Source organism: Prunus persica, chromosome G5, assembly GCF_000346465.2.
Source record: "Prunus persica cultivar Lovell chromosome G5, Prunus_persica_NCBIv2, whole genome shotgun sequence".
Classification (NCBI taxonomy): Eukaryota; Viridiplantae; Streptophyta; class Magnoliopsida; order Rosales; family Rosaceae; genus Prunus; species Prunus persica.
The window spans coordinates 3315799-3341899 of record NC_034013.1 but is presented as its reverse complement, the minus strand read 5'-3'; the positions used below and the strand labels follow the sequence as shown (position 1 = coordinate 3341899).

Genomic DNA, 26101 nt, shown 5'->3' with positions numbered 1-26101 from the left:
GCTCTTTATGGGCAACTGTGTGACTATCTTACCTCCTTTAGGAAACGGATAGGAACCTGGATACTTCTTCAGAAAGCATGGAGACCTCATTTTGGGAAATTCCTGGCGCACCCTATATCTCCCTTAAGACTTTTCTTTGCGGGCTGCGTCTCTTGAAGGACGCTTCTGGTCGTCGCCCTACGTCTTCATTAGGACGCTTCTCATGGGCAACTTTTTTGTTTGTTTTTTGTGGGCAGATGAGACATTCTAGAATGAGAAACTGAACATATATTGATATTCATAAGATTACAGTGCTTTATTCGAAAATGGAAATAACTGGGCACAAACACCTGTAACTTCTAGCAGTTGCTTCTCTTCTTCATAAATGTGCAGGGCTCAGTCATCCACTTGGGATTGAGCAGACGGGAGGAAGCGCCACGGATAATATTTTCAGAAATGGTAAGCATTTCATTGTCGTGGAATTTCCTTCCCATTTATGATGTCCAGTGTGTAGCTTCCTCTGCCCCCGAACCGGCTGATCACATAAGGGCCCTCTCAGTTAGGATTCATCTTTTTTGACCCTTGTCTCAGTGCAGTGATGAAAGCCTTTCTTAGCACGAGATCGCCTGGTTGAAACTGTCTGATCTTGGCTATTCTGTCGTAGTAAGACTTCAACTGCTGCTGATAGGAGGCGACCCAGATAATAGTCTTCTCACGCTCGCCCTTAAGTAAGTCAAGGTTGAGCCTCATCTGCTCGGAGTTCTAATCAACATTGCCCACCTCAAGGCTTATGGAGGGGACAGTGATATGAGGAGTGATGATCGCTTCTGTCCCATAGGCGAGGGAGAATGGGGTTTCGCCAGTCGATCTTTGTTTAGTGGTGTGTGATAAGCCCATAGTATTCTAAGGAGCTCATCCACCTATTTTCCTTTGACGCCTTCTAGCCTTTTCTTCAAGCAGTCCAATATGACTTTGTTGGATGTCTCAGTCTGTCTATTTCCTTGTGGATACCTCGGGGTGGGCAGGTGTTGCTTGATCTTATATTTTGCAAAGAAGGCAGTGATCTGCTTGTCAATGAATTGTGAGCTATTGTCGATAACCAACGACTGTGGGCAGCCAAATCGATAGATGATGTTTCTCCAGATAAATCGCTCCACATTAGCTTCTTTGGTAGAGGATAGAGCTTCGGCCTCGATCCATGTAGTGAAGTAGTCAGTGGCGACAATCATCATGTCTTTCTTGGCGGGTGCCGGTGGCAAGGGACCCACTAGGTCAATGGCCTATTGCATGAATGGCCATGGGCTGTTTTGCAAATAGTAGACTTCGGTAGGCAGGTTAGGGATCGGCTTGTATCGCTGGCAACAATCACATTTCTTGACATATTCGGTAGAGTCATGGCGCTTGATAGGCTAGAAGTAGCCTTGTTTAGAGCCTTCCAGGAGAGTGACCTGCCCCCAGAGTAGTTGGAGATATATATATACATATGTAAGGTGTAAACCGGGTGGCCGGAGCCTTGTATAAAAGGGAGAGAGAGTATGGAGCCTTGTGTGTGTATATATATATATATATATATGAATGTGTGCCTATACGTCTGTAAATAAGTAACTGTATATGTGATTATATCATTTGATTGCGAGGTTTGTATGTTTGCAAGTAACATGGTTGCTACCTAAGTTTGTTGTAAGTGTGTATACACCATGATAAGTAGGTATGATTAAGTCATATACAAGTCTTAATACACCATTCAACCATGAGGCCTCGTGCGTGGAGGTACACAACAAGTTTAAGGCTCACAATGTGGGTGTCACCGATAGGTGACACTCAATAAGTTATAAGGTTCACAATGTGGTTGTTACCGACAGGTGACATGTTGTCTGTTATAAGGCTCACATTGTGGGTGTCATCGACAGGTGACAAGTATGTTATAAGGCTCACATTGTGGGTGTTGCTGACAAGTGACGACAATGCCCCTTTTTCTGTCAATATAAGTTTTTGATGGGCCTTTAGTACTAAAGGATCATTCTAGTTCAATTTTGATAATTAAGACCATGCATTCATTCTCATGCTAGGCATACAAGCATATGATTATAAGGCTATGTATTTGTATATTTATAAATATATATATATATATATATATATATATACAATCCTCTTCTATTGAGGGATCTCTCAAATAATTTTATTTGAGGGACAACCTTTAGTGTCCCATACAAATATTTTTTTTCAACGATCCAAATCATCTATTTTTTAAATCAACATTCATAGATCATCCTTGTAAAAAATTAGATAAATCGGAAATCGTTTCGATGTCCAATTGTGTCCTACAAAATCAATGAATACAGTACTTCAAAAAAGTACTAAAATTTCAATAACACAATTGATGGTCAAACAATATCGGATTCAAGAGATTTTTTGTAGAGATGATCTTTGAATGATTATCTAAAACGTAGATAGTTTGGATTAGTGAAATACAATGTCAAGTGGGCCCTACAAAAGTGTCCCTTAAATAAGCTAATTTGAGAGATCCCTCAATGGAAGCTCTCAGTATATATATCTTGTATATTTGTAATTGTTTGAGCTTGTTCGAAGAATGTTCTAGCTACTTACTGAGTTTATCTCACTAGTAGTTTATTGTGGTTCCAGGTACCGAAGTTATTGAGGAGTAATAGAAGGCTTAGCGGCAGTAGTCCTTGGTCATGGTCCCATAGGGTTTCCGTTCTCTAGACTTAGTTGATAAAAAACAAAAATAAGTGGTTGACACATAACCTTCTTTGAAAATTTGCTTTTCTTCCACTAGATTTACTTATTTCATTTTGAGCTAAGATTTCGTTTGGTGACCCTTGAGTTTCTTTAAGGAATTAATGACAGTTGGTTTCAATTATAATTCAATTGACATATCTATTTATTATTAGGCAGAATAAGTAGCACCTTTCGGAGTACGTAAGGGGGTGTTACAGTTGGTATCAGAGCAATGTTCTAAGGGACTATTAGCTCTTTAGACTGTAGGATTTGTGAAAGTAGATGGGACCAGTTCACTGCCAAGTCATAGGTGTGTACTTGTTCGCTATCTTGAATTCCTTGTACTTTGTTTGATTGCTCTTAAACCCTATGTTTAAATTGTTTGCATCTTATAGTATAACTCTGAAAGCATAGGAACATGGGAAGCATCCGGCGTTTAATAGGTACCATTCGTGTCAACCAATCACGAATGGAATTCTAGTTAATTAGGGAGGTAATTAAGAAACAGAAGGAAGATGAGTTGCAAAGAGAAAAGTTTGAGTTGCAACGACGGCGTCGTCTTTATGGAGGACTAAGATGGAGTGTGCGGCTACAAGGGAGAGTCTTAGGTATGCTGTGAAGCTCGGGTTACGCGTTTTTAGGATATGGCGAAACATTAATCAGCAACTTCGACACAAGAATCTCCTATTGAAGGCTATGAAACCTTCGCCTCTTGCTAAATCACTTGTTGAGACTTTCGATACCCCCACTAGTGGACAGATAATAGTACTTGATCTGTTCCCCGTTAAGGAGAACAGTATCTTTATGACAGCGTGAAGTGAGAGGGACGACTAGATAGTCACTTATAGTTTGATTGACGTGTACGAATCTAAGTTTTGAATTGGCCACTGGTATTTTGTGTGTTGGATTGTATTAAGTTAGTACTGGAAAATGATGTTTCTTTGCTCCTATGTTTCCCCATTACTTAAATTAAGACGTCTCCTTTGTATCTAAAAGGACATAGTTATGGCTGGAAGTAGTAGGGGCAGTCGTGGAGAAAACAGCCAGGAAGGAGTCCCGAATAACATTCAGGACTTTTTCCGCATGAAGACTTCATTGGGGAATACCATGCATAGAGGGATTGGAGGGTCGAACAGAGTGGTGGAACAGTTTAGGAAGAATTTGCCCCTGGTTTTCGAGGGTGAGGAATGGATCAGCGAGTTGAAGAGTATTTTTACCTACATTGACTGCCCGGTTGCACAAAAGGTGACTTGTGTAACCTTTATGCTTAAGAAAGGGGCAAGGCACTAGTGGGAATCGGCTCGTCGTGCATATGACATCGCCAAAAATCCCATGAGGTGGGATCGATTCAAGGAGATATTCTACTACAAATATTTCCATGCACCCTTGAGAACGGACAAGAAATATAAGTTTATCCAACTCACTCAGGGGTCAATGACGATATTAGAGTACGAGCAAAAATTTGAAGAGTTGATGAGATTTGTGCCTTACTTGGTGGACACTGAATAATGTAAGGCTAGGAGGTTTGAGAGAGGCTTAAGGGCTGAAATAAGAAGAGCTATTGAAATTCTAGAGCTCCCAACTTATGGCTCTATCCTGATAAGGGCATAAATTCTAGACAAGACAGAGAAGCCTATCGCAGTTGCTGAAATGAAGGTCAAGGGACAAACTTTGCACTGAAGAGACCATGAAACAAGGATAACAGGAAGGGGTGTGATAATCAGAATAAATGAGGCAAGAAGCCAAAATTTTATGGCACAGAGAAGAGAGACGTCCCAATCTGTGACACGTGTGGTAAAAACCATGGGGGAACCTTCCATAAGAAGACTGGGGCATGCTTCAAGTATGGAAAGACTGGAAATTTCATACAAAACTACCCAAATGCTAAAGAAGATCAAGGGGAAACACAGAAGGACCGAAGGGTATGAGGAAGAGTTTATGCCCTAATTATGAACGAGGCGGACGATGCAGCAGCTGTGGTGGTAGTTACAATCCTAATATCTAGAAAACTTGTTTTTACCTTATTTGATTTCGGAGCTACACATTCTTTTGTATCCTCTAGATTTGCTAGAAAAATTAGTGGTATACCTATTAAGTTAGAAACAAATTTTTCTGTGGCCATCCCTTCCGGGGAGGTGTTGAATTGCAAGGAGGTGCTAAAGGGGTGTGCAATAACTATAGAAAATAGGGAACTTGGAGCGGATTTGGTGATCATGGATAGTATGATATTGATGTTATTCTAGGAATAGATTGGTTGTCCACTCACCGCGCCATAGTGAAGTGTTTTGAGAAGGAGGTTGCTTTCCAACCACCCAATAAAGTTGAGTTTTGTTTTGTTGGTGCTAGAGTGCAATCACTACCAAGGGTGATATCATCATTGCATGCAAAAGAAGTTGTTGCAGAAAGGGTGTGTGGGCTTCTTAGCCAGCGTGTTTGAGGCCAATAAGGAAAAGAGTCAGATGCAGGATATTCAGGTAGTCAAGGACTATGCAGATGTGTTCCCAAATGACAATTGAGTTCGCAACTGAACTTTTACCAAGCACGGCTCTTATATCGAAAAACCCTTATCGATTGGCACCAATGGAGCTTAAAGTATTAAAATAACAGTTACAAGACTTTTTGGATAAGAGATTTATCTGACCAAGTATCTCACTATAGGGAGCACTAGTGTTATTTGTTAAGAAGAAGGATGAGACAATGAGGTTGTGTATCAACTACTGAGAACTCAACCGAATCACTATAAAGAACACATATCCACTTCCGATGATAGAAGATCTATTCGATCAGCTACAAGGAGCTAGTGTTTTCTCAAAGATTGATCTTAGATTGGGTTACCATCAGTTGAAAATTAGAATGGAGGATGTTCCTAAAACTGCGTTTTGCACGCAGTACAGACATTATGAATTTTTAGTGATGCCGTTTGGTTTGACGAATGCGCCAATAGCTTTTATGGACCTCATGAATCAAGCGTTTAAGGAATACTTGGATAAGTTCGTCATTGTGTTCATTGATGACATTTTGGTTTACTCCAAGACTCAAGAGGAACACGAGAAGCATGTAAGAGATGTTTTTGAAATTTTAAGAAATGAGAAACTATTTGCGAAGTTTAAGAAGTGTGAACTCTGGCTTAGTCAGGTGGCACTCTTGGGGGATATAATTTATGGCCAAGGGATCGTTGTACACCCTGGTAAGGTCAAAGCTATGGTTAATTGGTCAACCCCCACTAGCGTGGGGGAGGTAAGAAGTTTCTTAGGACTGGCTAGTTACTACAGTTGTTTCGTTAAAGGGTTTTCTAAAATTGCAAAACCACTTACTCAGCAGGCTTAGAAGAATGCTAAATTTTAGTGGAGCGATGGATGTGAGAAGAGCTTTCAAGAACTCAAGAACTGACCGGTGAGTTTGGATAACCTTGTGGGTGAGTTTGGGTGTGAAAATATTAGAGATGGATGTGAAAATATATGGATTGATTGATGGTTGTAATGTATGACATTAGTTATGCTGTTAATTATATGACGTTAATTAATGGCTCTGTATGATATTAATTTTGTAATAAATTGTAATGTTTGGCATTATTTTTATCACTTTTTCATTATGAAGGTTTTGGGCACGACAATTCCAGTATTAAAAATACTGGGTTCAAGATGTAAAATACGACGGTTCAATTAATAAATTGCAAAAACTGACGTCAAATCATACCCAACATCGTCTTTTAACAAACGACATGGAATGGACGATGTAAAAGACTGTACATAAATAAAAACCGGCATTTGAAATTAAAAAAATACGTCGGTTAATTAAAATTGATATTACATAACAATTAGGCCATCCTGAAAAAAATAATAATAACCAACATCGACGGTCACGTTAAGTCGTTACTACTCAAAATTCATGTCGGCGTTGTTCATAGAAGCAACATTTCAAAATTAATAACACGCGGTAAATGGCACAAACCAACATATTTAACAAATCACTGTGACCTCCCATAAATATTTACCGTGGTCTAAAAGAACCACAAAAGGCTTCTCAATTTAAGTATATGTCGTGAGAGTTCTTCTGAACGTTGGTAAAATGACACTTACAGTCGTCTCTCAAAATACACATGATGATATTGGTGTTACAAACACCGTGTACCATAGGAACCATGTCTATATTCATACCACGTCATGGTAAGTTAAGTAACAACAACGCCCAGGTAAATACTAGGGTCGTAGTAGATAGTAATAAGTACGTTCTTTCTATATTTAAAATCGTTACTACAACATTTACACATCAGTTAGGACCATAAGTGTCGTGGAATCTGATTAACCATGGCAATTTATTTTAAATAATCACTGTGCATGTCGTTTTGAATGACTATTACGTAATATTTAGTGTCGTGGTTACTCTATGTTACGGTGGGAGGAATAAATTATGACATGTTATCTCATTCAAACGACACGACGTTCCAAAAAGTGTTGTCAAAGCTTATCCAAGTTGCCTTTTTTGCTATTTTTATACTAATTAGACGTCGGTTGTGAAACAATAGCATTGTCATATGGTAATAACTACTTTCTTTCCACATTTACAGACGTTACTACTTTTTTGCACATCGGTTTAGCGTCGTGGAATATTTATTAACCCCGGCGATTTATTTTAATGTACCGTCGTGGAAGATATTCCTTACAACGGGAAGCTAATATTTAGGGTCGTGGTTACTCTGTGTTACATCGGTACATGGGTAAGTTGTGACATGTTATTTGCTTTAGATGGCGCAAGGTTTCTAAAAGCGTCATCTAAGCTTGTCGAAGTTGGCCTTTTTGCTATTTTTATATTAAGTTGACGTCGGTTTTTGTTTAGAGATGACGTAGTATGTTGTAACAATGTCGGTAATTTACCGTCGTGGTTTTATGCATCAAAAGATGGCAGTCAATTTCACGGCGGATTAAAAACCTCTATACGAAGGTGGATTCCCATCGTCTATTGCAATTTTTGTAGTAGTGCATGGCCATAAAGAGATCAATGTCAAAACCTTGATGATTATGTGAACAAATCGGAGAATGTAAGACTTAGAATTGAACTCAACCAACTAAAATGGTCTTCTAATCATCTTAGAAGTTATCTAGGTTTCGATAAGGATCCAGCTCATACACCATCCAACTAGCTGCCTAGTACAAGTGTTTCAAGTCATATACAAGAGCTAGGGTTCCTACTTCTATATGAATTGGGATTCGATATCCTATTGCATTATGGTACCTCTAGATGTTTCTTGATAGGCAAGACATCTTGAGGGATGCATATAAATAAATGGCTCCCTTCGAGACCAATACACACCAACTCATTAAGATTCACCACGTCCAATATATATATATATATATATATATATATATATATATATCAAGGGAGAAGAGCTTTTATAGCTACTTCGATTCAAATGGCTGATCCAAGTATGCACTGGCATATCCGTTAAGGGTTGAGTGAAGGCTGCCTTCACTCAATAATGTTGTTACCTATCAAATGTGCCAAGTTTCCATGAAATTTTTTGTTCGATGGAGGCAAACTCAAAGAAGACTGAGGCAAGGCAGGAGGGGCAACCTCTAACCCTCTATTTATGTTATTCTTTTTGTTTGCTGGATTCACTCTTCTCATTATTCTCTTCTCATTACTAGTAATGTTTTCTTGCCTCTAAGAAAGAAAATTCTTAGATCTGCCATTGCAGATATGTGTATTTGGTTATATAACTATCTAGATTAACACGTCTGACTGAGCTCCTCATTACAAGAATAAAAGGTAATTAAAATTTTATTAATGTGCAAGACAAAATGTAGAGAAGGATACTTATAGCTAAAATGAATTTTTTTTTTTTAGTATAAGCGATAGTCTAAATTATAGAAAGGGGGTTTCTCACAGACAAACAGCCAAGATGTCATGGGAGTTCAAACTTGAGACCTTTAATCTACAAGTCAAGGCCGTTTTTTACTGGACTGGACCCCATTTTTCATGTGGGCTTTGTTTTTTTTTTTTTTTTTTTAATAATAGGAAGGAAGGCTCCTAAGAACAAAATAAATTCGGTTGAGTTGATATATACCAAATACATTAATCGATGAGTGCTCCTATTAGGTGGGAAACCTCCATTGTTTTGGAATATGTACATTGACCACCTTGACAAAGGCACCATATTCAAGTTTGATTATTGGATGCTCAAAAGTTTTGTGGGACCATTTCTCCCCTATAAATCATTTTCAACTTTATTTGAAGAGAATATGTGTGTGGAATGGTGGAAAGTGAAACAAGAAAATATAGAACATGTAGAACAATTAAAGCAAAAATAGGTGAATGGGTTCTTTTCAAAATCTTAGATATGCCTTTCACTCAACAGTCTGTCTAGATATGTAGGGCACTTATCTAATTTTCCCTTTGCTCTAAGTCGTTGGAAAAGATTCAGAATGTTTCCTCTTTTTGTTATTTTGCATTAGGTCGACTATAAAAAAACAGGATGATATTTCCCATATTAACCCTATAGGCTAGCTATAGGCTATAGCTAGGTAGCTAGGTAGCTGGGACACATGCAGGAAAACAGGCAATTGCTACTTTAAGTCTTCCAATTATGTGGGCTTGAATGGAGATATTCATTCTTGTAGATAGATATGTGCTTATTTTCTTAAGAATATTTGCTTCAAATTACGCAAAACCACCTGCCAGCCTATCCTTTTTCAATTTGGTCCATAAAATAAATGGAATATTATCCAAGTCTTCCACTATATACACTTTAGATTTTAATCCCATAATATGGTCAAGAATGTTGCTACTTTGTCGAAACAATGCTGAGAGACATCTTTTGTTGATGGAGATTTCTCTATCAGATTGCCTAGATATAACTTGAAAGAAGAGAATCTTTTTCTTTTTTTTTTTCTTTTTTTTTTGGGCTTGAATTGACATGTTTTTTCCTGTAATTGGTGGAATTAAAGAAAGGACTCAAACACACACAAAATATATATATATATATATATATATTGTGGCCACCAAATTCAAACCTGTATTAGCGGAAAAGAGATAGAGACATAATCCTGAAGAGAGATGCTGAGAGCTACAAATATTCAATCATATGCAGTAAAGACCATCTCCTTCACCAGATTCGCTTCTACTGAAATAAATATGTACTACTGTTGCAATCATGCTGTCCAAAAGCTTGATATAAACGTATTTGTTTTAGTCCATTTGTCAATAAAATCGCTTGTGTCATCTTTTTAAAAAAGTGGAAAACATATGCTGATGCTTTAATAGTGTTGAAAAGATCATCAAGTTGAAGAAAATATTTCACATATTCAGGTAATAACATATAACTTGAAAATTTTAAAAAGAAAACTAAAATTTACGCAAAAACAACGGTATGTTTGAGAGTGCATCTGAAATATTTTTGACATCATTTGACAAAAAATTTAAAATGTTTATGAGTCGTAAAAGCACTTTCTGAAAAACATGCTTCAGGGAGCACTCCCAAATGCTTTCTGAAAAGCACTTGGATTAACAAGGACAAACGAGCTTGAGATTTTGAGATCGATGGAACAATGAAGACAGAAGGTTATTTGTGAGGGTAATGAAGGTGAATCATGTGATGGTGCAAGATGGCTTTCTCATGTTTGGTACAAACAAACTTTATGTCCCAATCAAGTACTACCTAAAAGCCTATGGATAATAATTTAATATAAAAAATAACTCAGCTTATTTCAACAAATATTTGCTTTGACACTACATAACAGCTATATTGATAAAGGAAGAACAACTTGCGTGTGCAGATATATCTATGCACCACTCAAAAGACCATGCATTCGTCATCAATAGGCACATTGGCAATGCAATTGATTAACTATATGCTTACTTATTTTGAAACCTAATGCAATATGTTCATGTTAGCCACAGTGCTTTCACGTCAAAAATGGAATCCTTGCGTTATTAGTTTAATGGGTTATTTATTCAAATGGTCCTCAAATTTTTTTAAAAGTACACTCATTAATTACCCTTATGCCTAAATTAGCAATCTTATAGAGATTTGACTGGTTTCAACACCACAGAAACCTCCATCAAATCAACCTCTCCATAAAATACTTAAAGTGCATAGAAATCTGACTCACTGATCATGTTTGTCCCACTAAAACTAACTGTATATATATGTATCGTTTGTTCCATATCACAACCCATCCCGCACACACAAAGAGAAAGAGAGGAAAATATTAAAAGCTGAACAGAGGGAGAGATTAAAAGCTTTTTATTTCAAAGACCAAAATGCAACTAGAATATAAGTTTGGAGACCATTTGAGTAAATATACCTGGTTTAATTGATCTTGAACTTCTTTGGTGATTACCAATTAGTTTTATGTTAAATTCTCACATGATCATTGTATCATAGCAAACTATTCATATTTTATGCTCAATAATCATCTAAATGTTGTCCACATGTTATGGTTCAATGACCCCACATGTGAGAGAATGAGAATTAGTCTCGCGTGTGCATATATGCACCACTCAAAAGGCCATGCATTCGTCAAAAGGCTCCTCTGCAATGCAATTGATTGATTATGCTTTTTTTACTTGTAATGGTGCAGTAAACATTTACTTATATTGAAACCTAATGCAATATGCAATTTTTGTTATGTTGAGAGTGCTTTCACGTCAAAAATGGAATCTTTGCATTATTAGTTCAATTGATCTTTGTAGAAAACGTGTTTCCTTGTATATTTCAATTTGTACAGAGTACATATTAGTACTCATACAGTGAGTCTAATTTAGGTAAAAACAAGGAGAAGAATCTGTTGTTGACATTTGGTCACTAAGAACAGGATCGTTGACAATCTTGGACTTCTTTGATGATTGTTAATTGATTTTAGATTAAATGCTCACGTTATAACATTGTATCATAGCAAACTATTTATGTTTTGGGCCCAACATTGAGCCAATGTTGTGGTGTTAATTTTGAGTGACTACACGTGTAAGGCGATGTGTTGAGACTGTTATCCTATATTGAAAGTGAAAAAGTCTTGCATTAATAGTTTAAATAATCTTAGATATCTTCACTCATTGTCAATTTATTTTGAAGTAAACGCTCACATTCTAATAATTCATCTTTCTTTGTCAAAAAAAATTATTTATTTTATGTACTTTTCAAGATTAATTATTGTGCCAAAAATGGGTGAGGCCTTAAAACAACAATCACACGCAAGAATATGAGAACCCAAACCTCCACGATACCCATAGCAATCACACAAAGACATGCTCACCTTTATATTATTACATGTGGTATAAATGAGGCCCAAACCCTGGTACAAACAAATACCAGAAATATTGTCATCATGCAATATTGGGTTAATTTATATTTATAAACACGTGTCAAGTATTGAAAAGGATAATAAATATATATTTTGAATTAAAATAGTGAGTAAAAATATTTCTCTCCTCATGGTAACTATAATGCACATTAGTTAAACAATGATAAGATTTACCCGGACTAGAAAATACAAAAAACATATAGTTGAAAATTTTACCCCAACAAGAAAAGAAAAAACATGTGGTTGAGACTTGCGAGAAAGCAATGTATTGGAGTGAGCTAATTGTCCATAATTAAATCAATCATTTGATTGGAAAGTCACATACATCACAATCAATTCACATTCTGGGCACAATTATTGTTAACACGTGATCTCTCAATTCTCCCCAAGTCAAATTTGTGGATCCAGGATGTCCTTTTGCTTTTCATATATATAATTTCCCCTTTCTTAAATCCAACTTTTCATATATTTTGGGGAGCTTTTATTTGGTTGGAGCCAAGGTCTTACATATTAGTGATTTTTATTATCAAAACATTCAGAAGCACCGACAAATTATCAATATACAAAAAGGGGATAGAAATTATGAGAATTGTGATAAAAATATGAAAAAATTTTAATTAGTATATTGGGAACTGACAAATATTATGACTTAAAAAATGTGTACTAATTAATGAAGGAGGACTAATATTTTGTTGTGTTAGGGATTAAAAATTGTCAAAGATTATAGATATGATATTATTGAAAAGTCGTGATAAATGATAGAATTGATAGCACAATCTACAAAATCACGAAAATTTGTTGGTTCCGCTGCATTAGTCTCCATTGAGTTACATCTACATCAACATATGCCATGTTGTTAGGCCTTTGAAAGATCTGACCTAACATAAGAGATTTTGGATCGTCATTTTTTTGTTAGGCCTCTGTAGACATCGACTTTTACTGTTTTATGCAAGCGCATTCGGATTGCATTCTTGAATTTGGGACCTAGTCCAAGGACTAACCCTATAAATAAGTACTCAAAATATTATTTTTCGTGCTACTGGTTGTTTGGGGGTATTTTAAAAGGTTAAAAGCACTTTATGACAACTAAATCTGCTTTCGATTGCATTTGTTAGAACAATTTTGAAGTGCTTACAGTTCATAAAAAAATTTTATGGAGCTAAGTATTTCTTTAGAAAGCACTCCAAGAATTTTTAACAAAAACTACAACATTCTTCTAATAAAAGCGCTTCTAACAAAAGCACTTATGAATAGAAGTGAAGAATGGCCTATAATACCCAAAAAAAAGTTAACTATTTGGTCTTTAGCTTTACTGGTCTTAAGACATCGATCTTCCTTTTAGGCTTTTATATATATGTGAAGCTTTTAGTAGCTAGATTCACGTAATTAACTATAGTCTAACGTTTCTTTTTTTCGTTTGAAAAGGAAGGGTCTAATAGTTTTTGTGCTAGCTTTTGACCATGAATATTAAGACTCAGAAAGAAAAGGAGAATCAATGATTACAAGCCAAACCCCAATGCCTCCAAGTTTATTTTTGTATGCAAAGAGTTTACTCTTGTGTGGAGAAAGTCTTGCATGCACATACCATCAAGTTCCTTTACAATTAAGGCTTAATGTCAATTAACTCACTGAAGAGAGAGATTGCAACTATCAAGGCAGCATTCCTTCCATGTAGCATGGTCCTAAATAACTAATTTACTATACTTATACTAACATCCTCCTCGTTGAGAAGAAGTCATTTTTTGGGGTGTTTTGTGCACTATTTCGAATTCTAATAGAATTTATGTGGATATATTTTTTTGATAGAATAGCATGTCCTCTACTATTGATATTTTTTTATTCTTGATTTTTCATGCATTTATTAACACATCATAATTAAAATTTACATGAATTCCGTGTTAAAATCCGTAATCTAATACTCTCAAAACCATGAATTAAATTATCAACTAGGGGAGTAATTGGTCCAATTATGATTCCTTAGGAATTCCCATATTCCTAGACTAGCCTCTCCACACATGCTTCTACGCCTGCGAGAGGCTTTTTTATTTATTTATTTTATTTATAAATAAAAATTTTAATTTATTTTAGAATTAAAAATAATTATGGGTAGTTCTGTTCCATAAAAATAGGATTCATTAACTAATTTTTTTAATATGAAAAAAAATGTGAATTTACATATTATCCTTATTTAATTAATAATTTTAATTCTTAATGTTTGGATTAACGAATGACATTTTCTGGTATTTTGAATATTTCACCATTCTCTACCTCTTGCTTTATATATATATATATATATATATATATATATATCTTGATTCATGACTTCCCTCATTTCTAATAAGGAAACATGCTCTGGATGATATAATAAGAGAAAGAGAATCAAACACAAAATCTTATGTGCAAAATATTTCTAACTACGTGAGCCACAAAAATATGAAGTTGATCTCACAATAATCCACAGATAGAGAAGGAAAAGAAAAGGAGTTCAAAACTGAGATCATCATCAACTAATTAAAAAAGGGAGATGATTTTCTCACTCATCTTTTGTCTACTTACACTCCCTTTATTAAAAATTATATGTTCTCACTCTTCTTTTGTTCACTTACACTTCTTTAAAAAAACATTGCACGTGATATTTGCATTGCAGAGCTTCACGTGTGCTCGAGGTTGTTTGACTGATCTCCTCATTAAAAGGTAATGAAAATTTTAAATTTTTTTTAAATTACTACAATATTGAGGAAAGAGAACAGTGTCCATGATTAACTATATATCTATAAAGTAATAATTAAAGAAGTAAAGATAAAATAATTGGTTGTAATGAGAAGGTATTAATGTAAGATTCGTCCTTGACATCTTTGATATGGCCAAAAGTCTGGGAAAGCTGAAACAAAGACTAGTAAAAGGGTGTGTGAAAATTCTCGGTATTGATATAGATGCTTCCACACAACACAAATCTACCTAATAAATATATAAATTCCATAAAAACATGTACGTTTCAAAACCCTAATCTCAATTTCCGAGGAATGGTTGACATTGATCGATCCAAAATCCAAATGCTTAATTAATTAATTGATTAATTAAACTAATAACAATCAATAATCCCCCCATGCGTCTTAATTAATGATATAATCATGAAGGTTCATCGATTTCCGACAGAGAAGAGAACAAATTGTCAGTCTTCTAGGCTGTTCCGTGTTGGTCGCCGCAAAAATGTTCGTAATTTTGGATTATAAATTAATTAATATACCAATTAACAATTTATTATGTGTTTAATAAATACTGTCTGTCAGGAACCCTAGGAAAAACAAATTCTTCTTCTATGCAATATTGCCAGTGCATGCTACCACTTCTAGCTTGGACACATTTGACTTGGAAAGTTGAGAAATTCGAAAGATTAATTCCTAAACTATTTCAAATTTAAAAATTCTTTGTTGTTGTTGATCTCAAGGTAGGGTTTTGTGGTCTCTCTCATGAACAACCTTGAGTTCATACATGAACTCAACTTTCTAGGGCACACAAAATTATAGGCAAGGTGTCAACCAAACACCAGCCCTAGGGCTTGGGGATTGGAAAACCTAGCCCTTGCAAGCCAACCCAACAAGCAACGGGTTGGGATGATTTACTTCAGCCCAACTATAGTATAAGAACCAAAATCATTTTATTTTGTTTTGGTTTTTTAAATACAAGCGATATTAGAGGATGAGAATTTAAACACAGAATGTTAGGTGGGTGTAATAGTAATCATTTGAGCTACAAATTTTTGAATATTTCGTGTTTTAATAACACCAAAATGGTTTCAATTTATCTCCTACTATAAAAAATAAAATAAAAACAATTGAATACCGTACTTTTCTTTTTCTTTTTTTTTTCTTTTTCTTTTTCTCAGTATTATAAATTTATAATTAATACTCTATGGACCCCAAGTCCTTATTGGGCTTTATGGGTCATTGGCTCGTGAAGGTGTTGGTTGGTTGAGAGTTTGACAGTGTTAGTGAAAGAAGAGGTACTTGCCGAATGAAAAGATAAGGAAAAAAAAAAGAAAAAAGAAAAAGAAAAGAGGGTTTTAATGAAAAGGGTGGGGACCCTAATTTGTGTACCCAGAAGCAGAGCCAGAGCCATGGATGGGTGACTTAACCAAAACCAAAGTTGCATATAAGAAAAGGTAACACATACCGATGTTTATAGGCAGTGGTTAAAGGTATTAAAAGCTTTGCATCATCTTTCAATATGCCCAAGATAATTGATTCTACTTTTTTCATCAAAAGGGGAAAAAAGAAAAGAGGAAAAAAATAAAATAAAATATTATACCTTTGTTTCTTACAAGCAACTGAATTATGTGTCTTTGTTAATAAGCTTTCAACCTTTTGTGCAACAACTAGCCACTTTTTGTCCAAGAATAGAGTTCTAGTCATTGTGCTATTTTTTATTTTTTATTTTTTTCTTCTTTCTAATATTGTAATTTGGGTCCAAATAAACCTTTTAACAACTGTGTGTGAGTTTAGTATACTATCGCCTTTTTACTAGGAAAGGTCCTAAAAAAAACAATAAATATGGGCGTGTACTTCCTACTTTCTTGATTTTTAAAATATATATATATATATATAATTAGAGGAGAGGAGGAGAAAATAGGATAAACAATATATAGGAAATTTAATTTATGTAAATTACTTTTTTTTAAAAATTTTTTGAAATGCAATTATCATAGTTTCTTTTCTAAGTCTAATCAATAATCGTACATGTTTTATTAATTTTAGATCAGAAGTCAACCATATTTTAACTTTTTAACTTTGACCTAATTAAAACTAAATGAAAAACAATAATTCAAGTGATTATTAATATTGAAAATATTTTTTACCTAAATGAAATTAGTCCAAAGAATTGTTTATGAAATAGAACTTAAAACAAATTTACTTATTTTTATGAATTATCCTTCCCCTAACTTTGTTTACTATTACATGGTGTATTGAGGTGAGTGCCCTATTCATAGATCAAAAGTGAGAGGTATTTTGGGTTATTATTTCGATGTGGGACTTTGTCACTTGAGAGGTTGTCATGCAGTGGCGGACCTATTAAGGTGCAAGGAGGTGCATTGCATCTCCCTTCGTCGGAAAAATAATTGTAGGTACTTCAAATTGTCCATTTGCTTAACTGGTGTACAAATTACCTTATTTCCATTTTCAACATTTAAGTAAATGTCTTTGTCCTTTTACTTTTATTTATTTTTATATTACTGCATTTACTTAAATTTACAATGTAAATAAAGAAGTACTCCCTATTTGGATTCAAATAAAAATACTAGAAAATCAAATTCCCACCAAATCAAAATATGAAAATTCGGTTTTAATGCAAAATACGATTTAGGCTAAAAATGATGGCTCATTAAGTCAATATATACTTCATACTAAAATCCCATAAAATCAAGTTTTCTTATTTGATGTATAAGGAATAAAAGCCGCCAAAAATTATCTTGAGAAAATGATTATTCCGAAAAACCATTTTTCATACTTTGTCAATATTGCACCTCCTAGTAATATAATCAATCAAAGCTAAATTTTGCCCCCTAAAAAATTGGATGATGTTGAGAGTATCCCACATTACTTGAATGCTTAAATTCTTTTGAACCTTCTCACTCATTTTCAATTGATTTTGAATTTAGCGTTCACATTCTAACATAATATCACAACAAGCTATTCAAGTGACAGGTCTGACGACCACACATGTAGTAGCACTATAAATTTATTTAACATTTTAAATCAGGACTTTCATTCAATTGATAGTAATATTTCTTCTGAGATTGATCAGCTCTCAAATTGAAATCCAAGTCCTAAAATTTTGTCTCTATTTTTCTTTTTCGTTTTCCAAAAAAAGAAAAAAGAAAAAGAGAATTGTTGGCACATTGGTAAACTTTGTACGCCAGACATGCCCTGCTGTTATGGTGTCACACAGAATGTCACCGGGCAAATAAACACAAGGTGTGGGTAAATTTTGATCTGTCTAGAAATTGACCATTGTTCCTTTTTAATCCCGGCCCTAACATTGTCTGTGGTACACGTGGTTGGTGACCAGGGTGCAAGAGAGTACTTTGGATGATTGGAAAAGACATAACTACCCCTTCCCATTTCTCTCTCTACCTTCTAAAGATGGAGCGGTAAATTTGACTTGCCCCACTGCCCCTCACATATAAGGAAGGACCGTCCTTACAACAAACTGCCACAAAACCATGTACCTTTGAATTAAAATTTTTTTAATCTCCGGATTTGATTTAATTAAAAGAAAAAATTAAATAGGAATGTTGAGTTTAACTCTAAAAGAAGAACATACCGTTAGTGGAAATTAAAGTTACATCATGAGTGGGGTGGAATTGGAGACGATTAACTAAACCCTAGGATGGATGTGGAAATTAGTGTTCAATCATGTGTGTGTGCGTGTGTTCAATTCAATCAAGAAAAGAAAATGTTCTTTGACCGAAGTGTTTAATTTAGGGTTTGTAAAAAGGAGCACAAAACCAAAGGGTTGTGTTGAAAGACTCTCCTGTGTGTTGCGTGTGTGGGTTAGAAAAGGTTACGACGGATGAGTTGGTGAGGGGCATATGCACACGTTAAAGTTCATTTACACTCAAATTTTTGGGTTTCCTTTTTTTTCCTTTTTCCTCTAAAGAAAAGGCATATAATTGTACTTTTTGTATATAATTATATAAAATACCACAAATCCGTGTAAAAATTAATTTTGCAAATTAAATATTCATACCTGCTGTTCAAAAAGAAAAAGAAAAAAAAAAGAGAGGGTGTAATTAGAAGGAATCAAGTGATTAGAAAGAAAAAATGTCCCCAACTTTATTTACTATTTTTCTATCTCTTCTCTTTATCTTACTTTCTCACCCTAGTACCCTACCCCCCACGTCCACAAAAGAAAAAACACACCTTCTCTGCTCTCTCTCTCTCTCTCTCTCTCTCTCTCTCTCTCTCTCTCTCTCTCTCAAGTGTCATTTTCTCACATATACTTCACACAAAAGAAACAACCATTCACTTCATACCTTGTCATTTCTTCTCTCCTCTTTGTTTCTCTCTCTCATCTCAATCTCAAATCTCTCTGCAACTACTCCCACAAATTGATCAAAATCCATCTGCACAAAATACCCAGAAATTAATCTCCAACGCCTTAAAATCCATAACCTTCATCCCTTCTTCAGATCACCAAGGAAGCTCAGATACAAATAAAACACACTTGGGAAGCTCCTCCACCACAAGCACAAGCACAAGGGAAGAAGAAAAGTTCTTACAATATAAACAAGGTAGAGGGGAATATATATAAGGAAAGAGCAAGCAGAGAGGAAGATCATGGAGCTGTTCCCTGCACAGCCAGACTTATCTCTTCAAATTAGCCCTCCAAACAGCAAACCCACATCATCAAGTAGTTGGAGGAGAAGTAGTAGAGAAGAGCAAGAGGAGGTGGATTTGGGGTTCTGGAGGAGAGCCTTGGACTCCAGAACCTCCTTCTCCTCCTCAATGGCAAAACCCGATACCGGTTTCGAGCTCGAGGTCTCAAATCCAAGGGTTTATGCTCATGGTCTCCATCATCACCACCACCAGCATCATCAGTCCAATATTAGCTCTAACCATATAATCCACCACCTCAACCAAAATGGTAATGTTTTCCAGGGTTTTGAGCAAAACCAGTTCTCAGTCCCCCAAGTAAATCATCACCCACTATTAAATGTTCATGACCAACAATTACAATTGCAATCACAGTCACAATCAGATCATCTTGGGTTCTTGAGGCCCATTAGGGGAATTCCAGTGTACCAAAACCCTCCTCCCCCTAATTTGTTCCCATTTTCTTCCCAAAAGCCTTTGGACAGTAATTCCTGTACTTCCACCTCCACAATTACAAGCTCTTCAAGCCCACTATTTCAGGCTCAAGGGGGTCTTCTCCGATCCAGGTTCTTGTCCCGCTTTCCGGCAAAGCGCAGCATGAGAGCCCCTCGGATGCGCTGGACTACCACTCTTCACGCTCGCTTTGTTCACGCCGTTGAGCTTTTGGGTGGCCATGAAAGTAAGAACAAGCTCTACTCTCTCACTCCTCTCACTTGTTTTCGTTTTCTTGTTCAATTATCCTTTCTTTATTGGTTGTCTTCAACAACATACAGGAAAAAAAAACCAAGAAAATGGAAAATAAGTTGACTTGTTCTCATCTATTCTCCTGTTAATGCCTTTTCCTATTTTTTCTGTTTAATTAATAATAATGTTGTGGGTTTTATATACATTAGGGGCTACACCAAAGTCAGTTCTTGAGCTTATGGATGTCAAAGATCTCACCTTGGCACATGTCAAATCTCATTTACAGGTGAGCTAATAGTATTTTTCTTTAAGTTATTAGATGTGTGTTCTTCTTGTAGCTATGTTTTTGCCATTCTCTTCTCTCTGAGAATCAGCTAGCCTAGCATGCATGTTTGTTTGGCTTTCCTGCAATTTCCCCATCTTTTCTTCTCATCTTAATTAATTTGGGTGTTGAAGTTGAGGCACTAATATTTACTGACGGAGCTTAAGTAAAAATGAAGTACGAAATTTACAATTTTTACAGCCTGCATTAGTTAATATTTGTACACGAGGAAGGAGCTATGTAGGTTTTTATTATATATATAAATATTTATATGTTCCAAACTCCAATGGTGTTGTTTTGCTGCAGATGCGACTCAGAAATCCTTAGCAAGTAGCTTGTTTTTCTACTTGCGATCGATAGATAGATAGATCTGATGGTTCTGCTTCTGCTTCTGCAAGCTCATAATGAACAGCTTTTTGCTTGGAGGAATGAACCACCCCAAGTTAAAGAAAAAATCAATGCTCTCTCTCTCCCCCTACTATCTAGCTATAGAGAGAGAGAGAGAGAGCAGTGAGATGCATCGATTTCAGAAATCGAGTAAGACAAAGCCCAAGGAATTCAAAATAAGTCGTCGTAGCTATAGCCAAGCCGATCCCAGACAAGCTTTAAACACTCCATCTATCTATATATAATATTAAACAAGTACACAAACATCATCATTTCTCAATGATATCTTCATCAGATCATGGGTTCAATTCTAACCATGGTTACCTTCATTATCTATAACCCCACCCATGGTTATGTATGCAATATATATGCATGGCATGATGCATCCATGCTCACATCCCTATGCAAACATGCACGCATTGAATACAAGAATAATACAATATAAATGTCTCTCTGTATGTACTTGCACTATGTTTTCAGACATGTCTATAACAAAAACAAACTGCAAATTTTTTGTAATCTTCACACTCTCTCTCTCTCTCTCTCTCTCTCTCTCTCTGTTTAACTGGTCAAATTATTAGTGTAATGCTAATGCTCTATTATCCATTCTAATATATGCATCAAAATGTTAATGTGTGCAGATGTATCGGACGGTGAAAACCACCGATAAAGCAGCGCCCTCTTCAGGTTAATATAATAATGCCCTCCACTTTTTTTTTTTTTTTTTACAGTTTTTTTAATTTTCTGATTTATTTGAAATCCTAGTTAGAAATGAAAAATGTGCAACAAAGCATTATGGTTAGGGGTTAATTTGTTAATTAATAAAATTTTAGTTTATTTTATTGGACAGGACAATCTGATGTGTACGAAAATGCTTCATCTGGGGACACCACTGAAGACATAATGCTTGACCTTCAGAACCCAAGAAGGTCTTGTGATCAGCTCTCACCAGCTCAGCAGCAGGGATCAAGATCCACTCCTCAGGTTCAAGATAATAAAGAATACTATGGCCTCTGGAGCAACTCTTCAAGGTAAACACTAATTAACCTGCTGCTTAACTAATCTTAATTAGTCTCTTCGAATAATACAAAAGAGACAAAAGGAAGGGGAGAGGAGGATGAAAACTTTAAGAAAAATGCCAGTTCATCATGCAATAATTTGACTTCTTTTTGTTGTCTTGTCTAAGCTTTGTTCTTTTGTAGCTAATCATACATATTATATGGTATTGATTGAGAATTGGAATGTTCTTGTGGTAAATTTGAGCTTGTCTAGGTTGGGAGAAGTGTGATTTTGAAGACATTACATGTACATGCATGGCCCATGAGGCCCTCATATTTTTTTTTTACTTTTGCATGCGAGAAATCACAAAAAGAATAAATCTAGAAATGATGATGATGGGGTAATTATAAGCTGTTTCATCAAGTGGGCAGGTGGTGAAAAGCAAGTAAAAAAGAAATTTTTGACAAAATCCACCTCAAAGATGGAGATATCTCTTTCCTTTGGATTTTGTGGGGCTCCTATTGCATGGGGCCTACACAGTTGGAAAACTTAGTCTCAAAGATAAACCAAAAACCCATTATGAAATGATGGACACTTTAATTAGTAGAAATAAATCTTTGGAACTTCCTTGTAGTCTGTGAATTGCTGGCTATATGCTCATTCTTTCTTGTGTTTAACAAATGCCTCTCACATGGGAATTCTGCTTTATTTCAATCAGCACAAAATTTAAAGACTAAAGTGCGAGCTGAGAGAGAGAGAGAGAGAGAGAGAGAGAGAGAGAGAGTAGCTAAGCTAGCTAGTTCTCTATAAACAAGAGAGTCGTAAAGATTGCTTTCTTTGAATCTTTTCCCAGTTTGCTTTTTCATCTGCATGCATGGCTTCCACTGATAGAAAATATTCTCTCAATCTGTTTGTTTGTAGCAGAGAAGCTTGGTTGCATGCAAACACAAAGGATTCTTCTACGCCTGCAAATATACCATCTCTTGATGATCAGGAGGTACCAATTTATTCATTAATTACTATTTAAATTCAGTTATTTCCAAAACATACATACATATACATATATACATATATATATATATATATCATGGGAATAACTGAAGAAAACAAAGGTTATTTTGTTTCCATCTTTCTCCATAAAGTCGTGCACATTACAAAGAGTAGAGAGAGAGGGAGAAAAGGGAAAGGCTTTTCAAAAGCTGGTTCCCTTAAAAACTTGAAGGGTTAATTCTGTCATTCTCACATGTCCCAGATGAAAAAGAGTTATTGTGATATGTAAAAGCTTGTTTGTTATTCTTTGTAGATTGGCGCATATATATATATATATATATGTATAAATCTCTTTTTCACTAGGGCAAAAGGGAAAAAAAAGAAGAAAGCCTCTTTCTGAATATATAAAATTAACAATCCCTCTCATCTCATTACTACCCCTAGACCCAAAACCTAACTCATTTGACTCACCAAGCCCATAGGTTGACCATGCATTGCATAATATATATATATATATATATATACACACAATTGGAGACGTTAGCTAGGTAGCTATGGAGAGAATAATGCACAGTTGTGCAGGCTTTCTAGTGTACTATTTCAAAGTTTCTTTTTTTCCTTGATAAATATTCCCTCAGTGAGTCAAATGTCCTTTGATTCCCACTCTCACCCACAATGCACACACACTTGTTAGGCTTCTTCTGCATGGTGTTTTGTTTTAAGTGTATTTATAGGCATATCATATAATAGATATGCGTATATCTTTTGTTTCAGAAGGAAGACATGATGGATCCAAAAGGCTTGAGTTATGAGAGAATATCAGATGTAAGCTCCTCAACAACAAACATTTCTGCAGGGACAAGAAGCCCCAGGAAGCCCAATTTGGAGTTCACTTTGGGCAGGCCACTTTGAAATTGAATAGGGGAAATAAATTAATTGACCCTGTTCAGTTTTTAATCATTTTTAATTCATTATATTATGTCTCTGAATGAATGGGGGCTGCGATGGAGATGAGAATCAGGTACCCGCTGAGGAAATCAGAGGAAAAAGAAAGGAAAAAGAAACAAAAGAAAAAGAAAAGTAAAAGGAGAGCTAAAGAAAGACAAGGAGACAAGAAAGACAGAAAGCAACAAAAGGAGAAGGGGTGGAAAAAAAGCATGTCCTTCCTATCAATCTGTGAGATCCCAATCAAACATATTATATTCCCACGTAAATATATCAAGGACATCTAGCTAATTGATTTTGTATGTTTTTTGCACTGATGAGAGAGAGAGAGAGAGAAGAGAGAGAAGAGAGTGAGAGAGAGAGAGAGAGAGTGACCTTTAACTATCTTAAAGTATGAAGTGATCCTTGGTAATTGTAATGGAGCACTTTACATTTATATATGAAATATATTTTCTTTCATATTTTTACCAAAGGTGTTGGGTTCTCTTTTCATTCTTATGCACCACCACTGTCACATGCTTTACACTTTACGGACAAAGGGAAAATAAAGAATTTCAGAATATAAACTATATAAAAGTTCGTGAAACCAAGACATCAAAAGTACCAAAAAAAATACAAACACAAAGGAAGGAAAATGGAAAAGGAGAATTTCAGGCAAAGTTTTTTTCTTGGTTGTCATTTTTATCTCAGATGAGAGATGACATTAGGGTTCTTCTTTTTCCTAATTAATATCATCGTGTGTTTGTGTGAGAATGAGATAATGCCAAATTCCTACCTTGTTTGGTGGCAAGAATCATTCGCATGATGATTACTTTTGTCATTGAACTTTAAGTTTTATCATGGATAAAGTTCAGACTGCCATCGTTACTTTCAAAAAGAATGGTTGCAATTTGTAATTTTGATGTCATTTTTATCCCCAAACGGAAGCTTCTCTGAAAGTGGTCACCAAGTAACACATATGGGTTTTTACTTTTCCTCTTTTATTTAGAAGGGGGATGATTTCAACTTCGAATTTCTCCTAAAAAAAGTAAAAGGAAAAAAATCACTAAATACATGTTAATGGGCTCATATTTTGCAAAGGTATGATCCCACATATAATTTTGGAGTGGTTATGGCACTTGTGTATACTATTTTATTTTATGGTAGTCATAATAATCAATCAAAATGAGGAGTGCTATTAATATACCTATGCGTTAGTATTTTAATAAGACACAACATGTGTTTTGTAAACCAAAATTAGGCCAATTAGCTAAGATAATGGGATATCAATTAACTTCTCAATAAGTTTTTCTTTGATAAAGTGTCGATCTACTTCAACGTGTTTAGTTCTGTCATGTTGAATCGGATTGTTTGTAATTTCTCGAGCTGCATGATTATCACAATAGATATCTATAATTTCCTGTGGTGTAGGGATGGCAACGGGTCGGGTAGGGGCCAAGTATGACAATACCATTCCCGTCCCCGCTCTCCATCCCCGCCCCCGTCCCCGAACCCATCCCCGTTTAATAGGTTTCGGGGAATCCCCATCCCCGTTCCCTTCGGGGGACTATTCCCCATACCTGCCTAGAATTCCCGAATTTGTTTGCATAAAAAACATTTATCATACATTTTAATATTAAATTTCATATTAAATTATCATTCAATACATCCAAATTAACTATAAAGTTCAACTCAACTATTCAAAATCACATCAATATGAAATTCCAAAAAAGATTAGGAAGAATTAGGAGAGGGAGGTTAACTTATGGTTAAACATAAATGTTATAATTATATATGTAAAAAAACATATATATTTTCGAGTCAGATTAGGGGATGGGGACACCAATATCATCCCCTACCCATACGCGTAGGGGATTTTTCAAATTCGGGGATCCCCGTACCCGATACCCGTTTGGCCCCGAAATCTCTCCCCATTAGGGTCGGGGACTCGATGGGGACCCGCCCATGTGGGGATTTTTGCCATCCCTACTGCGGTGGAAACCCAAGTTCAGTGAGTAAACTTCTTAACCAGAGAAGCTCACACACTCCTTGAGCCACACTCCTGTACTCAACCTCAATTGCAGATCACGCCCATCTTGCTTGATGAGTGTGGCCTTACAGTGGAGTTCATACAACTAGGACTCATGTATCTCACCAAAAGGATTTTATTAGTGGAACCTCCTGGCATGATGATCTAGGTATATCTGTGAAGGGTTGTGTTTTGTTTTATTTTGGGATCGCTACCAACTGGAATAGATGGCGGCAAAAAATTAGGATTTGGTTTGGCCGAGTGATAATCACAGCGGCTAGGGTTTGTGAGTTTTTGTGTTTTTCCTTTTTATTTTCTAGAGACAAGTCGAAATCTATGTTGGGGGTTATATGGGCTATAGCCCAAATGGATTTTT

The 26101-nt window shown here is 35.6% G+C and overlaps 1 protein-coding gene across 4 annotated transcripts; it reads left to right on the top strand.

Annotated features, from left to right (window-relative positions):
* LOC18776093 (probable transcription factor KAN2) lies at window positions 18540-24255 on the top strand. 4 transcript variants are annotated; one of them, XM_020564526.1, is made up of 6 exons: window positions 18540-20069; window positions 20284-20360; window positions 21425-21470; window positions 21634-21814; window positions 22704-22779; window positions 23550-24255. In XM_020564526.1, exons 1-6 carry the CDS (start codon window positions 19355-19357, stop codon window positions 23682-23684), a joined length of 1230 nt encoding a protein of 409 aa, XP_020420115.1. In that variant the 5' UTR covers window positions 18540-19354; the 3' UTR covers window positions 23685-24255. The 4 variants fall into 4 exon arrangements, with proteins under 4 accessions (XP_020420115.1, XP_020420116.1, XP_007209201.1 ...); XM_020564527.1 differs by having other exon boundaries at window positions 18541-20069; window positions 22707-22779; XM_007209139.2 differs by having other exon boundaries at window positions 18546-20069; window positions 23547-24255.